General features: G+C 38.0%; 1 protein-coding gene across 1 annotated transcript in view; it reads left to right on the top strand.

Annotated features, from left to right (window-relative positions):
• Positions 1-18,934, top strand: part of LOC124721661 (unconventional myosin-Va) — a 348,113-nt gene that overhangs the window by 281,206 nt on the left and 47,973 nt on the right. The window contains exons 12-14 of the mRNA XM_047246731.1: positions 1,816-1,947; positions 2,129-2,325; positions 11,445-11,556. Of these exons, the coding sequence (XP_047102687.1) occupies positions 1,816-1,947; positions 2,129-2,325; positions 11,445-11,556 (441 nt within the window). The remainder of the gene's footprint in view (positions 1-1,815; positions 1,948-2,128; positions 2,326-11,444; positions 11,557-18,934) is intronic.

Here is an 18,934-nt window from a genome sequence, read left to right as displayed (position 1 = left end):
TTCGTGGTCTCAAGTTACTGTCTCCTCTGCACTGTCAGACATTTCTGAATTTTTATCTATGTATTTTATTTATCTAACTGTTTGAGATAATCAATTCTATAATCCATACCATCTTCATTTTGTTACTTCATTTGTCATACTGACCTTACTGGTGTATCCTTCAGTGAACCGCCGCCTGGGTTTTATCTCAGTTTTAACCATGTGACTAAAGCTACTGTAACACACATTTTCAACCATGATAAGGTCACAAACTTTGAGGCTGATGACTCTCACTTTCTAGTTTCACATCTTTTTAAGAGAATTTCCAGTGAATTGGGAGTCTGATAATCAAGATGTTTAGTCCCTTTAAACTCATAATAATGATAGTCATCATCTTAACAGGATGAAGCAAGTATGATGAAATATCCTCTTGGAGGTGAAGGTGCCAAGGTGATGGGCTATCCTAGTGGATCGTGGAATCCTCTTCTCATTGTGGCAGCACAGGAGCGAAGGCTAACAAACTCAATAAATTAGCCTTCTCAGTGGGCATCTTCCCTAGACGTTTAATGCTTCTACACATTTCCATATAGATATCTAATGTAGAAATGTAATGCTGAAGCAGGTGCATGGAATTTAGAACCAACATACAGTCATATATGGCAATACCTTGAACACCAGCTAGAGTATGTAAGTGTGTACCGGCAGTCGTGGCACTTGACAGTGGACAAGGAGCACCTGGTCAACACCTTATGACGTTTTAACCACTTGACTTGGCTGGATGCCACAGAACATTTTATTCAAAATTTCATATAGTTTAGTGCTCATTAATGTAACAATAGGGAGTGTTGTAAAGACATGCAGAAGGCCAGTGTTAAAGGTTAGAGGTTGGCACTGTTCATTGCATTATGAGACTTTTGCTTCATCTAAAAACTAGCAGTGACCAACAAAATTTTAGTGTCCATTGCAGTTCTAAGGAGTATCATCAAAGTAAATACAAAACAACATGCTGTTAATGAAAAGGAAGTCTTTGAAAGACCTTGTGTAGGCATGAGCTATGTTAGGATAATTAGGTGGTTTGTGCACTTCTGTAACTTATTCCTGTAGTGAGTCTGAATAATAAAATCTGGACCACCATAATTCTTTCTTTTTTGGAACTTACGCATTGTAACTTGTGGTGAGATTTTTTGCTGCTCTTCACACTAAAATTATTTTGTATGTGTTGTCCACTGATTTGTCTGTGGTGCCATAAACTTAAAAATGCTGTGCTGTACTTGTTAGAGTACATATGAGGATCATCATGGCTCACTGAAAGATGCTCAGTATAGTACCTCTGCACCCCCCCATTCCCCCCCTTCCCCCCCATTCCCCCCCATTCCCCCCCTTCCCCCCCTTCCCCCCTTCCCCCCCTTCCCCCCTTCCCCCCCTTCCCCCCCTTCCCCCTCCCCCCCCCCCTCACCCCCCACACACACCAGTATCCATTTTAGGCTTTTTGTAGGTTTGTTCTACCTCTGTGTCATTACATGAAACTTCTTTAATGTTTACTCTACTGTTAATATCGTGGGCAGTGTTATATCTTAAATGACAATGATTGTGTGTGAATACTACTCATGATTTATCCTTTAACTGTAATCCCTTACTTTAACCTCATAGTTTTTATAAACTTGAACTGTAATTTACTTTTTTCCAATTAACTAAAATTGAATTCAATTTGATGAAATTGTGCAGTAATACTACCATTTTTAATCATAGTTTTATAATATAGTATAGTTTTATGAGCCATTGTTATTCTTGTGTATGAGAAATATGTTTAAAGTTACTTTGTTTCTTATTCTACAGAATAAATTGATTCGAAAGCTTTTCAAAGAAGAAGATAATCGCAAATTGACAGTTCCTGCAGCAAAGATAAAAGTGGTGGCAGCAAGACCATCATCAACAATGCCTGCCTCTTCCAAGCAGCACAAGAAAACAGTGAGAAATATCTGTTGGATTGAAGCAAATAAATATGTAGTTCATAATTCTATAGTTGCCTTGGAGCCACGTTAAGTTAGAATGTTAAATCTAATTTATAAATAATCATAACTGCATTTTTTAATGTTTCTGCACCTTGCATTTTCTTGTGGTATTGATTTAACATCAAACTTTTGTGCAGGTTGGATCACAATTCAGGGATTCATTGAATATGCTGATGTCAACACTAAATGCTACAACTCCACATTATGTAAGATGTATAAAGCCAAATGACAATAAAGTTCCATTTGAATACAATCCAGTGCGGGCTGTTCAGCAGTTGAGAGCCTGTGGTGTTCTGGAAACAATAAGAATTAGTGCTGCTGGTTTTCCATCAAGGTGTTGTAATTGCATAGTCTAATATTTTATTTCCTAATAAATTTAGTATTATTACATTTAATATTGTCCATTGTGTAATGATCAGAAACTCTGTTGAGAGACATAGCTGTTGGCAAGTGTGATTCTTCTTGTTTGTTTGTTTTTCCCCAAACACAGTGTGCTGCTGTTTGGTGACAGCTGTCTCAAATGATCACTGTCAGAGGTTTCAGAGGATGGGAATTTATGTGGACATTCTTTAGTGACTGAATATATTTTTTTAGAGACAGTAGTATGACCCAAATACAGACTGAGAACAGGGACATTAGTAGGGCATCTACACAAACATTCGAGCTTGAGGAAGGAAATTAAAGCATTGTTTCTTTTTTCTACTTAGACTAACGAGAACCCTGCAACCTAGAAACTTTGATGAGCTTTGGTAGATGGCCACTTAAAAGTAACTCCTGTGAAGGAGTTCAAGATACAGTTTTAGTTTTTCAAAAGAATTTAACTCGAATGGGATCAGTTTGGGACTACAAAGAATTTTAGAACATCTGAAAGTAAGGACATATTCTATATACATACCAAAACTGCAATTTAATAGTTCCATTGTGAACAAGGAAAACAGGTCATCAGCTTAAGTTCCAAAGAGCTTCGATGCTACATGTTTGACACTTGTTTACCTTTGGTTTCCCATCTCTCTCCCCCCCCCCCCCCCCACACCTTACACACACACACACACACACACACACACACACACACACACACACACACACACACACACACACACACACACACACACACCCACCAAATATATTGCTGTGGATTTCATGTGTGTTCGTAACATTTCCTTTTTTTTCCTATCTGTTCCATGTGGTCCAAAACTGACAATTCATCACATTTTGTTTATTGTTATAACAATTGTGGTTCCTTAATAGCCTATTTTCTTCTTACTTAACACTCTACCTTGTATACTTTTTAGAGTCTCACCGTATATGAGGATAAATTGGCATACAAGCTGTACCCTTGAGTTTACTTCGTTCTTGCCCATGATATTGTGATAATATGTGACTCTGTTGCTGACTATCCTGAGTTGGTTTTTGTCTACATTTGGCGATTAGCACCTGCATTTCACACAATTATTGTGTTCAGAATTCTTCTGCTTGACATTAATTGTGTATGTTGGATCAATATATTGTGAAAGAACTCATTACAGCACATGTCACCATCAGATTGATATTGGACGCACAATAATATTTCATTGATTTGTAAATTTAATCATTTCTGTGTGTCAGTATGTGTCATATGCATATTAAATTTGATAGATTTATTAAGATTATTTCATTGTGTAGAATTTCCACAAGCCATTGTGAATTTCTGGCAAAGATTGGAGAGAAAGCTGCAAATATATTTTGCTACAGAAAAAGTATACATTTGTATGTTGTAAAAATGGCAGGATCAACAAAATAATGAAAGATTGAGGACTATTATTTCATCAAAACTACTATGGAAGATAGCTGCGATAACAGGGAAGAATACTGAACATTGTACTGTACTGTCCTCAGTCAAATTTGAAATCTAAGATAGAGAGAAAATTCTTTCAAGTGAGTGCTGAGTGTGGGCTCTAAGAGCCCAAACAGCTAAACTAGCTTTATTTTCCTAGTTGTTGTCTTAAAATCTTTAATATTTCAATTGCTGTTTGTAAGCATGTTTCCAGGACAGTTTGAACACACTTGTTCATATTAAAGAAAAATTCATATTTGGTGGTTACCGCCCCTTTCATCTTCATTTTTTTATTGCAATAAGTCTTTCAGCAGAACACCATAGTAACACTTAGCAAGTGAATTCATTATCGAGCAATGAATGAGTGAACTAGGTGGTACAGCTGAAACTGGACATGATATGTGGAAAAAAGGGGGAGGAGGGGAAAAAACCTATAAAAATTAACCTAGATAAGGCTGAATTATTTTTTGTTTGCATTTTAATAAAAACTTTAATTCAATAACTTAATTATAATGAAACTTACATGTGTATAATAGTTTTACAATTTTTATTTGCATGGATTTTGAAAAACGGCCCATCCTTCTGGGAAGACTTTAGCTGAATATACATTCACTTAAAACAATGTCACTACTTAAGCATTTGAACAATACTGCCTTACTATTTTGTGTGGAACAGTATGAACCATGATACATGAAGTGCTACACTACATTTAATGCGCTGTGTTCTAGTTTTTTGACATTGGGGGCAGTGAAGTTGTTTCTTCTTTCCTGTAACAGGTTCTAGTGGCAAATCTGCAACATAATGTTCCAGCTTGTCATACCTAGAATCATTTTTTGCCAATTTAGATGGTCTTCCTCTCTGCGTAGCAACATGGCAGTTTGATTCCAGAATTGCAGTGATGATTCTTCGACGAAATGCCATGTGATCTGATGTACCACTGTCCTCCCTGTAGAGCTGCCATGCATTGTGCTCAGCTACATCAGCAAAATGTGTGATTCTGGGGAAGTACCATTTCGTACCCCTGGTAGATACTCTGTAGAGTGAAAGATGTGGGTCAGCTCTGTCAGTGCCACTCATAAACTAATTGTAGTGATAAATGACTCTTGGTTGTTGAATTATTATCCGTCTTTTCTCTGGACGTGAATATCGCATTACTGGATGAATTGGATATATAGTGTTGAAGCTTGTTGCTATTGTCACAACACTGTTGTCATTCTATGAAGCTGAACTGTCCGATTTGAAGTCAAATGTTCCTCTAGGTTTCCTTTTCAAATCTTTTCCCTTCTGTAAACGACAATCTTTACCAATTATGTTGGTTCTAATAGTACCTGTGGCCTGGATATTTCATAGATGCAACTCAGACAGAAGGTGAAATGAAGTAAATAAATTGTCAAAATACTCTCTCTGTGGCATCTCTTCCAGCTGGTTGACCTACTCCATAATCAAGATCATTGTGAACATATTTTACTGGCAGTGTGCCAGCTCCTTGGTATGGTTCAAGCCATGTCAGATATCCATTACTTGGCCCTCCACAGCAGAACTTAAATCCATATCTTATAGGTTTGCCTCAAATAAATTGTTTTGTCCTATGCTGCCCAAAATAAGGCTCCATGCTTTCGTCGACTGAAGGATTTTGCATACGAGGTGTATGTTCTCTTCATATTTCATTTATCGTGCTTGTAAGGGGGTGAATCTGAGAAAATCTGTTCATTGTTGTTGCAAATGTGAATATTTGACATAATGAACTTGAAGTGGTCCATTGATATTGCATTAGTAACTAAAATGTAGTGTACATGTGTTGACATCTTCCAATACATGTCTTTCCTTGGCAGGACGATGTAACCACTAAGAAGCAAAATAGCTAAAAAAACATTTAATTTCCTCTTCAGAGCAATCTTCAAGTCAGTTCCTCTTCGCTGCATATTAGTTGGTGTATTTCCCCATCTTGCTTATAACATCATTGTCAAAAAGTAGTTCAAAATATTCTAATGGTGGCCTCAGTGAGTGTTTTGCAGTACTCCTTTGTGGCCAGACAGTGTTTGTAGATAATTAGTATCTGCATCATTGGTAAATATAAATGGAATTGGAATTTTCAACTTTTGTGGTCCTGTCCTCCTCAGTTGCGCGTAATACTACGGTATATTGATAAATTTCACTTATGGACCGTCTGACAGCAACTGAATAAAACACAATTTTAGTGCCATACGCGTTTCGCCTTTATTTTCTGCAAGGCATCATCAGTTGAACCTGTTGTACACGTTGACAGGGAATGCTTGACATAGCTGTATAATGGCGAAACGCGTATGGCACTAAAATTGTGTTTTATTCAGTTGCTGTCAGACGGTCCATAAGTGAAATTTATCAATATACCGTAGGAATTGGAATTTCTTTGTTTTTAGACATAGCCATATAGCAAATTGCAGCTGGAGCTTGTTGGAAGATTATCAATATTTGGTGCTTCTTCATCACCAGAATCTTGATCTGTCAGATCATCTGTAGCATATGTGGGTGGTAACAAAGCAACATCCAAACCATTTTCAAGAATTCCATCATCAGTACTCTCTAGAATTTCAAGTAGTTCATCTAATGTCACCTGTTCCCTGCAAATAATTGTGCAGGAAATGTAATTTTTTGCTTATATTAGCAAGACTTTAAATAGTATTTACTGTTACTGCTACAGTTTATTTTCATACAAGTAAATAAGAGCAATCCTATTCAAAAGTGTGGCTTGTAAAAACTTTCGGAAATATGATTTTTATATGAGAATTTATAAAAAAGGAATATAAACCTGGGTTTTCAATTGTGATAGAAAACCAACGAAAATTTAAAAACAACCTATGAAATGTTAAACATGTTTAAGAGCATATTTTATAGATTTTAGTGATTAAAACAGAGATAATATGTGAATAGTTATACATCTAATAAATATATGCACATAGACATTATACAAGTTACACACACACACACACACACACACACACACACACACAGACACAGTCAGTGTGTGTGTGTATGTGTGTGTGTGTGTGTGTGTGTGTGTGTGTGTGTGTGTGTGTGTGAGAGAGAGAGAGAGAGAGAGAGAGAGAGAGAGAGAGAGATATCCATAACTGCATCAGTAACTTCCAGAAAATTTCCACATACCATGATTGTATTGCCAAATAATCTAGCATAAACCATAAAAAACTTACATTATATGAGGTATATCAAAATTAAACTACAGAGCTTAAAGTACAGGGCTAATATAGGAGCTTTCCTTGATTGTAAATAATTATTTCTGAAGAACAATGTTAGATACACAATTAGGTTTATTGTGAGTAGTATCTTCACTCATGAAGTTTTTCATAGGAAAATTTCCACATGTGCTCTGTTTGTGGCCCATAGAGCATCTGGGTGATTCTGATTTTCTCTCAATGTCTTTACCAACTTCTCTTGTCACTGTCTCTACAGCATCTCATACTCGTGCCACGAGTTTGCACATCAGGACCTGGTGATTTGAACACCTTATCCTTAATGTAGCCCCACAAAAAAAAGGCCAAAGGGAGCTACACCTGGCAAAGTTTGTGGTAATGATGTTAGACCACCTCTGCCAATCCATAAGTCCAGAAGGGTTTCATCCAAGAACTGGTGAACAAATAACCCCCCGTGTAGGGGTACACCATCTTGCTGAATCATTACTCAAGGCTGAAACACTTTTGAGGTGAGGTGCAACATAAAGTTTAAACAATTTCAGTTAAACAGTTGTAATGGTACCCTCAGTATAGAAAAGTCCAGTAATTTTGTTCTACATTAAGCCACACCAAACATTCACTTTCAGGCCACAATATTTAGGTCTTGTCCACCACCCCCATCCCCCATCCTCCCATATCCAGACATTACACCAGTTCATGTTCCAGGATATGGAAAAAGTTGCTTCATCAGAAAAACAAACTTTATTAAGGTAATCATTGTATGCATCGATTCATCCCATGTTTCCAGAAAACTCATCACATCTGGGCCTATCATCGGACTGCAAAGCTTGTAGGAGTTGCACTTTGTATTCACCCCAGTGTTGGCAGGTATGCCTATTTCTCTGGAAACATGATGCATAGATTTTTGTGGGCTGTGTTGAAGCACCGCATGCATGGTATTGAAACTGTTGTCACTCACTCCATGTCTACCACTTCTTGCCATGCCATCAATACTGTCAGTCTCTCTAAACTATACATACCAACCTTTGCTGCTTTCCACATCTGGCATATCTTGGGAACTGTCGCTGAACTGTAACAGGTGAGCTGTATAGCTGTGTGTGTGTGTGTGTGTGTGTGTGTGTGTGTGTGTGTGTGTGTGTGTGTGTGTGTGTGTGTGTATATATATATATATATATATATATATATATGAGAGAGAGAGAGAGAGAGAGAGTTGCAATAAATTATATAGCTGTATCTAGTATAGTTCCTTAGAAATAAATTTTTGTAATTGGGTAAAAACTCTTGTACTATAAGCTTAATTTGAGGTGGCAACATTACATGGATAACTTAAGTAAACAAAAAGTAATAAATGCAGTTCTGCCTCCTTTGCTCTTAGAAAATTTTTCTTGGTTAGCCTATCAGCATATGAAATACCAGCATGCTTTGTATATTTTCAGTCAATACTGTTTTATGGCGTGATATCCATAAGCAGTGTAATAAAAGTCAAGAAAGTATGTTACGCAGTTCTTGCAAGAACAACATTATATAATGTTTATAATCAATAATTGTGCAGAAGCTTCTTCATGTGATCCTTGATCAATGCAGTTGCTACCTAGTGGTATTTGCGGCTAATAATAACAGTGAATTTAGGATCTACTATGAAAATTGCTACCACTCTCCAAGAAGTAAAAATAATTTTCAGACTATTGTTCAGTGTGGAGTATTGTGGTCTAGTGCCGAAGTTTACACATGTTTCCCAGCAAACATGAAGTGTAATATTGGAAACCTCCAAATATTCTAAACAAAACTAATAAGTACCTTATCAGGAACTCCCATAGTTTATCAGAATATTTTGACTTGGTAGTTTAAATTCCAGTCAACAGCAGTTTTATTGTTAAAAAGGGCGAACTTAAACAGTGCATGGACTGCTGAAAATGTGCTGTGTAAAATTATGTTAATGATTAGTATGATGTACTAGATGAAAACATCAGGCTAGTAGGTGAGATGAGAGAGTAATGCCTTTTTCCAAAATAGGCTGTTTTGAGCCAGTATATGTTACACTAATGCAATCTAGAAGTGATTTCCATAATTATTAATTTAAGTAAATTGGCACTAGTAATAACAGGGCATGCTTTTCAGAGGTGTCCTGGGCTTTCTGACTAAGGGTCTTCTGACCTGTGACATTGACATGTTTCTGATTGAAAATATTTTAGCCATGTGTTTTCTAACCATCAAAAGAAGGCAACATCGTCGGAGGTTCAACAGACCGCTAAATAACATTCTTTCACATTTTATCCAGCTAGCTATGCACAAAGTGCAGAGAGATGTTTAAATGGTTTTCATTTTTGCCTTTTCAGTTTATATTTTTGCCTTCTTTTTCTTTCTGCAACATTACTGCAGCAAATGATTAAACTACTTATCTAATTTTATGCTTTTAATTTCTCACTAACTTTTTTGTAAGAAAATTAGATATTTTAAATGTCTTTCTCAAATTCTCAGAGTCATCACACATTCTTGTGACTCTTAACCTTTTGTCTGGATTTGTCTTTGTCTTCCTTTTTGAAAAGGCAGACCAATGAAATTTGTATTAATAATTGCAAATATAACATTTACTGTGTCCGCCTTCAACTTATTTATCGGAAAGTATAGTACATTTGGATGTTTTTGATTATTGAGGAGTTCAGTTTCCTAACCGAAGCTTCAGCAGTATTCATATAATCTGTGAATTTCGTGATTCTTTTCTCCACTAGGCATTTCCTCCATATTACCATCCACACTACAACATGGTTCGGTGGAAGGTGTGCAAATGCAGCAGGTATGCAGTGAAAAAATCAGATTTCTTCTCTGTCTCTGAATTCCTCTGTTAATCCCAGTTCTGTTACTTTCCTGGATAGCCATTGGTTGAACTGAAAATTGCAATCGGGAAGGAGTGTTTCAGGGAACACTGTTTTCATGGCTTTAATTGTAGCCATTTCAAAGCCTATCACTGCAGTTTTCAGTAACCACCCAGTCATCTTATTTTTCAGTCCAGAACAACGTCTTTCATGTGTATTTTGACTTTTGTCAGCCAGCAGTAAAACAGGAAATAACTTAGTCTCTTCCTCTACGCTTCCGATGTCAATGTGTATGGTGTACATTTGTTCAAATTATTTGAAAAACTGTCAAATGTCCTGTCCATAAGACAAGTTAAATTTTCACTCAGAATTTTCTCTCTTCTGAACTGAACACAAGGATCCTTTTGCCTGGAACGGACCTATTGTCAGTGTTCAGTATACTATTACCGTCACTTGATTTCAAAATGTCTTCTCCCAGTTGAAGGTTTTTGGGTCATCCCCAATTGCTTCCCTTCTTGCTTTGCAAAATGCAGTCTCGGAGTTCTCTTTGTGACGAAATGTAAACCTTCATGTTTCATATCCAAAAATTCCACTTTGAAACACTGAAGAACAGGCACTATCTTTTCTTTGTGGATTTTTTTCCCTGCACATAATATTCATTTCTTAATCTACCCATATGATTCATTAAATGGGCAAATATGTTATTGGTTAGCCATGATTCTGCCATTTGCAGTGTTTAGATGGCCTGGGCACTTATTCTGTATGGAATTCATGCACAACCAGTTCGTATACTTGTCACATTGTCTGTGCACCCAGCAGTGATAACCATCCTTGATAAGATAAATTTCCCTTTCATTGCTGTAGTTATTTCCATTACTCAAAGTGTATAGAACTCAACTAGCTTACGCTACAAAACTATAAAGAAACAAAGGCTATCAGAGAGGGCACTGCCTGACTGACTGACAGTGACAACACATCCACTGCTTGTGGAAGTCTGCAGTGGTTGGAAAATCCATTATGTAAAAACATTCAAAACTTAGTCTGTGAAGTGAGCAGCAGTTCGTGAGAAGCCAGAGTTCTGTATTGTATGACACCTTTGATTAGTACCACGCAGAAATAAATACTGTGAATTGTTTGAGTTACAAAACTTTTCCATAGTGCCAGACAAAATAATATTCGCATGTAAAACGCAACATGGCAACAGTTACAATAAAAACAAGATTGGGAACTTGGTGCTAATGTAAGAGCATAGATTGGTTTCATTTCCTTTTTGGTGGAATTAAAGTTGTGAAGCTATGTTTCTTGTGTACAGATACGTGGTATTATGACAGTGGAAGAGGATGCTTTTGGTGCAACTTCTTAATGTACAATAATCACAATTCTCAGTTCATATTTGTAATATGATTCCTATTCTTGAACTGTTTAGCAAAGTTAGGAAATAGTATTCCTTCGCACAACTGATTATTGGTAACAAAATAGTTTATTAATGTGGAGAATGACACAAGGACTGTTGTGCAAATTTTAGGAAAAAACATACTGTCCTTGCTTAAAAACAGTTGTTGAAATAAGTATGGTGAAAGAAAATTATTAGTCTACAACAACAGTATTTTGTAATTTATGATTTGTATTATTGTTGCAGGTGGACGTATGGTGACTTCTTTAACAGATACCGTGTTCTTTGCTTGTACAAAGATATCCAAAGAGATAACCTGAGATTGACCTGTGAAAGAATAGTATCTAAAATTATAAAGGTATAGTGATTATTGACCATTAATTTCTTTTGTTGTTGTTGTTACTTCTACTACCATCACCACCACCATCATCTCATCACAAGCTTAATTTTTTGATTAATGAAAGAAAGCAATTTCACTTCACTTTTTATTCATATTTTTAGTTATTCTAGTAAGCTTATAGACTATTTGAATTATATGTAAAGTCTGTAGCAAAACATGTGTTGGGTATGATTTGTTGTCATGGTAATACATACAAACTTATCCACTCTCTCTACACTCTCCCTTACAATTTTTTGCTTCTGCCCTTTTCCTTAAATTCTCCCCAAATTTCTTCTTTTTCTCATTAGTATGTCTCCACTTTCATTTTTTCACTGACAATTACCAATTACATTCTGTCACCACACCTATTTTATTTATACTCATTCCATAGTGCAACTCATATTATTAGGCAACTGTAATGCCATAATTGACAGATTTGTCTTAAGTTTAGAATGACATTGCATAAATAAAATTTAACTACAGTGTCATCAAATGGCAAATAATGGAGACTGTTGAAATATATGGTAACAATAATTGTAATCTTTTGTAATAACAATTCTATTTTGAGTATTGAAGACAACTTTTTTCCATCATATTCACCCATATTTTCTTCACTCTTTCGCCATTGTACTGACAATTTTTAATGCCATTTTTGTTAAATTCATTATAAATTGTCAAGGGACTAATGCTCAAAGTGTTGCGTGTACTTGTTATGTGTAGAATACACTAGGGGAGTCCACTGCTCTGTGATCTGATGTGGTTGTGAGAAAGCAACACATGAGAGATTACTTTGAATAACTCAAATTTGATATAAAACTAACAGTAGTAGGCAGCATTAATAGTCAGACTGTTTTGGAGGAATGTAGGATGACCTGAATAGGATTGATGTTTGGTGCAGGGAGTGGCAGTTGACCCTCGACATAAATAAATGCAAAGTGTTGTAAGTACATAAACGTAAAGAGCCTTTTTTGTATGACTGAAAAATTGCGGAACAATAACTGGAAGCAGTTACTTCCATAAAATATTTAGGAGTATGTGTACAGAGTGATTTTAAGTGGAGCAACCACATAAAATTAATTGTATGTAAGTTGGATGGCAGACAAATTCATTGGGAGAATCCTTAAGAGATGCCGTCCATCAACAAAGGAAGGAGGTTATAAAATGCTCGGTCCACCAATACTTGAGTATTGTTAATCAATCTGGGATCTGTACTAGGTAGGTTTGATAGAGGAAATAGAGAAGATCAAAAGTAGAGGAGCACATGTAATTCCATGTTCATTTACAAAGCATTACGGATATGATCAGTTAACTCCAGTGGCAGATACTGCATGAGAGGTGTTCTGCATCACAGTATAGTCTACCATTAAAGTCTAGAGAGCATACGTTCTTAAAAGACTCAGCCAGTACATTGCTTCCGTCTGCATATATCTTGTGAAAAGATGAAGTTAGAGAGATCAGAGCCCACATGGAGGCTTAGTAGCAGTTGTTCTTCCTGCGGACAGTACCCAACAACTGTAACAGGGAAGGGGGAAGTGACACTAGTGCACATGTACCCTCAACCACACCCCATAAGTGGCTTACGGAGTGTGGATGTAGACACATCCTTTTCAGTCTTGGCATTGTTACATTGAAATTTAATAGATACTTTGTTTTCCGTTAGAGTTAATGATGAAGATGATGTACTTGAAATTAGTGTCAGTGTTTATTAGACAATTAATTCAGTTTGAACTCACACTTCTGATTTTCTTAAAAAACTGGTTTGATTCATGCTGTCATCATTCTGGAATATTTCTCATGATATTTACTGAATCTTAAATAAATAAATAAAAATAAAAAAAAAACTGTTCCAGGCAAGTACCATTTCTCGTTGTATGCATGACTGTTAATCTTAAACATTTTTGCCACTTAAGATGTGTTTTGTTCATATTTCTCTTCACATAACATTACACTGAAATTCTTTAATTGATTTTTTGACTTTCCATATCACTGTAATAACCACGTTAGTCAATATAACTAATTTCATTTACAATTCTCTCTACTTGCAATACAACACATCTTTGTACAAGACCCGCACGTGTACTGAGCACATATTACTAAAAAACCTAAGAGCTATGTTTGAATAACCTACATTTTGCCTGTTGAATGTATGTCTCTTCAAAGAACTTGGCAACCCAGTTGATAATATACAAGTAAACCCCGTACTTAATTCGTTTTTGCAAATTTAGGAATTTTTCTAAAATAAAACCATGTCACAGTTCCTGGCAGAGGAATACACAACCTGAGACACACATCCCTATAAACTGTCAGTGGGATCCTATATTTATTCTTAATGCAAAATCAAGGCAGAATACTCTACAAATTCCAGAAACAAAATTATCCACCTTCAGACCAACAAAATATGGCCAGATTGTACTGTTTTACTACATTCACATCTTATCACATTCATCCATATCTGCTCCTAAAGATATTGTGTGTTCACCATTTCTTTTCTCATAATTTTGGCACATTGTAATAATAATCAAGTCCCTGTCTGAAAGCAAAGTCATCAGTGAAGTGTGACATGTAACACTGAAGGCACATCTTACAGACACCAACATACAGCCAGACCTGAACTGAACTGAACTCTCCTGGGCAGTGTGTGCCTTGATCTGTACAGGTATATAGTATTCCAGGATGTGCAAATATTATAAGCATAAGAAGTTTTGAGGACATTCTAGAAATAATAAGCACTAAATAACAAACATTTTCTGGCGATGGGATTTGAACTGGCAAGTTACAGCATGCCTGGCAGCAAGGCTAACCACTGCTCCACACGGCATGCACAGCTTATGGCACTGTTCCGTCTCAAGAACAACCCACAACCCCCTGTTCTAGAGATTCTCATTGGAGCTGATGACTGCATCCTGGATGTAGATCTTAGGGTGGATTTTCTCTACGGCAGTGCTGGAGGATCCTTGCATTCGGGTCATATTGTTACATCATTCTCATGACTATGAGCATTGAATGTAGCCCCTCTGATTAAAGCTTTGCGATCATCGAATGGGTCTTCAGTTTCCTCGAGTGAGAAGCCCCCATTGTCGATTTGCACCTCAGAACTGCAGTAGGGCTTTATACAGAGTGCATAGATGACATCTCTGCACCTTTGTCTATTTGATGAAGCCTCATAATCCTAAACATAGTATGTAAAGTACAAGAAGAGATAAAGGACAATACAATCAAAAGCCCAAAGTAGTGCATCAATAACTTTTCTAATAGTCCCACTTTCTGCACAGGCATAAATATCCATATACTCTACCAGGCTCTCTCTTACCAGCTGGTGCTTAGTGTCGTAGTGCTGCCAGTTCTTATGGGCATCTAGCTGTCTTGTTTCTTGGGTCCTGCTGGTGAATTGTTTCGTGTAGTCATTCTGAGTATCATGTGGTTGACGTAGGGAGCATTTTGTCCAGTGTCGTTTTGGGCTCGTCACTGTGGAGCAGAAAGAATAGTGTGATACCTTATGGGTTTGCTGTGTTACATGTGGATGTCATGACGGGCAATGTTTTATCCCAGTCTCTCCGTTTGACATAAATGTACATTGACAGCGTGTCTGCCAATGTTTAAGTAAGCTTCCTGTGAGGCCTTCTTCTGTGGGTAATAGGCAGTTGTCATCTTGTGGCTGATGTCACAATGTGAAATTTTCTCTCGTACTAGTCTCACCTGGGAAATTTTCATATAATCAGAGATCATCACATGGGGTGCTCTGTGCATCAGAATGACATCCTCTACAAGGAACATAGCAATTTATGGAGCTTCAGCAATGAGCACAGCTTTGGTGACAACATAGTGGGAGTAGTAGTTTGTGCAGACTATTATCCACTGGCTCTCATTTGTCGACTTTGGGAACTGCCCCAAGAAGTAGATTCCAGTTTGATGGACTGTCGCTGCTGCAGACAGAATTTGGTATAAGGTGCTCCGGAGGTAATTGAGGCGTTGCTGGTGTGCCTCACAGTGGCTCATGTAGTCTTTAACACATCAGTAGAGACTTTGCCAGTGATACCTATGTCTTATTCTGTGTAGAGATTCACAAATCCCAGGTGACTGGATGTGCTGGAGCATCAAGGAAGTACTTCAAGCTAGCTGGCAGTAGATGATCTGGTATGATGAGCAATCATTTCTGCCATGATCTCTCAGGTTTTCTCGGTGCAGTTGATTAATAGTGTGTTTCTGGGTGTTCTGGTGAGTTGAAAGCACATGATTAATTTCCACCCCATTAGATCATACTACTTATTATACAATACTGTGTTTATTAATTAGAATTCTCCTTTCCTCAGTTCCTCCTCCTCTAAGGCCATCATGGTTTTCAGCAGTGCTGTGTCTTTCCTCCATTCAGCAGCAGTATCGTTTAAGGCAGTGATGATTGAGATTTTGTCCACTCTGCCATTTTATGCCAAAGGATTCCTTAAAAGGTAGTTGGCATCCTAGTGTTGGTGTCTGTTTTTGTATACACTGTGATGATGTGTTACAGAAACCTTGGTGCCATAATTTGTCTTGGGCTTGCTGTGTACTCTGGAAACGTGAGCTATCATTACATTTCCAGAACCTTCCTAAATTTGTACTGAAACTGCCCCTATTTAAAAACTGCTAGTGTCAGTGTGAAGTTTTATCTCTAGGACTGGAGAATGTGTTAGCACCTACTTAAGGACAAGGAAGGATCTTCCTTGCATCAAATTTCAGGAAAATTTGGCATCTCCCCACAGTATTCCTTTCTTATAGGGATGCACCTTGGTACATAAGTCCTTTCATGAATCACTGGTATTACGTTGACTGCTCTTAATTTCTCTGCATGTTGATGGACCCAGTCACTGTTAACTAACTGCCCCCCCCCCCCACCCCATCCCCCCTCACACCATCCCATCCAAGACTTAATTTCTTGGGCTACAAAGAGGCAATTCTTCAGCTCAGGCAGAGACCTGCAGTATGAACACACTTCAACATGGGCGTCAGGGGACATACGGATAACAAAGAGACAGCGTTCATGTAAGGTGTCAGAGCAGGTTAACCGTCCATATACTCAAACGTGGCTGGAGTGTTACATACTCAAAATGGCATAACTTGGAACACTGAGACCATCAGATGTTAGGAAGGCAATCATTTCCTAGTCAACTTTGTTAACCTCAATTTCCCAGTAGCCCTGTCTGTGTGTCTGTAGTTGAAAAATGTGACCATCTGTCAAAAGCCTGAATAACCACCTTTTGCAGCATGGACTGCTGTGATATGTGCAGGAAGACAGGCAGTAAGGTTCTGGAAGGTATTGACAGGGATGTAGAGCCATGCTGACTCAGGTGCCAGGTGTGCTAGGTTTCTAGATTGAGGATCCATGGCACAAACAGCCCAATCAAGTTGGGCCCACATATTCTTGATTAGGTTTAATGCTAGGGAGTTTGGTGGTTAGAAGCATAAGGTAAACTCATCCTGGTACTTGTTGAACCACACATGTACACTTGTACTTGTGCGCTATGTGACACGTTGCATTGTCCTGCTTTTAGATGCCATTATGCCGAGGAAAAACAAACTGGATGTGGGGATGGACATGGACCCAAAGGATAAATGTGTGTTTCTGTTGATCCATTATGCCTTCCTGAATGATGAGATAATGCAGAAAACGCCATGAAAACATTCCCCAGACCATCATGATTCCCCTTCTGGCTGGGCTCTTCTGACGATTGTTCCCAGCATAAAACATAATTCTTCTGGGAAAACCACCTATTGCCACTTAGTGGATGTCCAGTTGCACTATTGGCATGCAGATTCCAGCCTTCATCCTCAGTGAACATCAGTCAGCATGGGTGCATGAACCTGGTGCCTACTGTGGAGATCCATTCACAGCAATGTTGACTAAACAATCATTGAGGACACCTGTTGGTAGCCCCTTGGTTCATCTGGGTGGTCAGTTGCTCAACAGTTACATGAATATTCCTTCATACACACCTCCGCAGCCATTGTTCACCCCTGTTGTGTATGTCCCATAAGTGCATCATAGTTGCCTTGGCACCAGCTTTGAATAGCACTCTTTCACTAGGCACTATATACTTTAACACAGTGGCATGCAGACAGTTTACAAATTTAGCTGTTCTAAAAATGCTTCCACCCTTGGCCAAAAAGCCAATAATGATGCTCTTTTGGACATAGGATAAATTGCCCCGTTTGCACTTTACAACAACTACTACTACTACTACACTGTTTTCATGTCCTCCTGACGTGCTTTATGTACCCTCCATTGCTAGTGCTGCCACTTGCCATCCATGAGGGGTTATTGCACTTTGACATTGAACATAGGTGCTGGTCACAGCAATGCAACTGGACCGTGAACTTTCCTCCTTTCAAGGGGTCTAGGGTGTGATCAGTGCATGATAGTGGGTAAATCTCCACAAGGACTACAAAAGAGGACTAAGTGCTCTCAGAAGGTTCAGTAATGTCATCTTGCAGCCTTTGTCCACTTCTTCCTGGATTATCAGACGTTCAGCTGGCAGCACCTTGTAAGAGTTTAGAGTTGGTGGATGACCCCCAGTGCTGATATAGTGTGTTACCATGGGCTACTTGACCTGTTTTTTTTCTCCATTCTCGATTTTAAAAGCGTCTGAAAATTGATGCAGAGTGGCTATTGCTAATTGATGTTCCTCAGTTGACCAGATCATATTGGCAGTTTGATAATTGTTTCCTTTGTTACGTTACCTGTAGTGGCAGCAGAGCACAGTTTTTGATGAATGACACTATGCTACCCTTCGTGGACTGGATTGGAAGCCCCTGAGCAACTTTTTGCAATTGACAAAAGTTGACAGTTTATCTGAGGATCTCGATTGATGACAAAAACTTGTCTTGCTGGTGACATTGGAGTAACAGTGTTCAATGCCAAACAACCAGTCAGGGCAATGTTTATGTGCCTGCTTGAATAGCTTAATTGATCTGGACCTTAGGCCATCCATGTGTATGATTGCTTGTGATACTTGCCAGAAGTTCCTTCTGCGAATAACATCATGACTAAATTCTACTAAAATGACAAATTTGTAGGGCTGTATTACTGACAGTTATTCTTGCAATACAGGTTCGTCAGCATTTGCAACCATCATCACAGTTGCTTTTGTATCATGGAATATAGTTTTTCCTAGCTGGTGACAATAAATATTCAACATTACAGGAAAAAAGCCCTTGAGTTGATTAGCTCCTGGACAGATTGGCCATCAGTGATGGCAGTGAGATTTCCTGAGAGATTTGTAACTGTTGTCTAGGGAGGATTTTCATGTGTGGCAGCTTCATCTCTGTTGATGGTTGGCTTACTTAATTTTCATGAGTTTGGCAGCTAGGTGAGTGGCTAGTCCTG

The sequence above is a fragment of the Schistocerca piceifrons genome, chromosome X, assembly GCF_021461385.2.
Source record: "Schistocerca piceifrons isolate TAMUIC-IGC-003096 chromosome X, iqSchPice1.1, whole genome shotgun sequence".
Taxonomy (NCBI): Eukaryota; Metazoa; Arthropoda; class Insecta; order Orthoptera; family Acrididae; genus Schistocerca; species Schistocerca piceifrons.
This window is presented reverse-complemented; position numbering and strand designations above follow the sequence as displayed.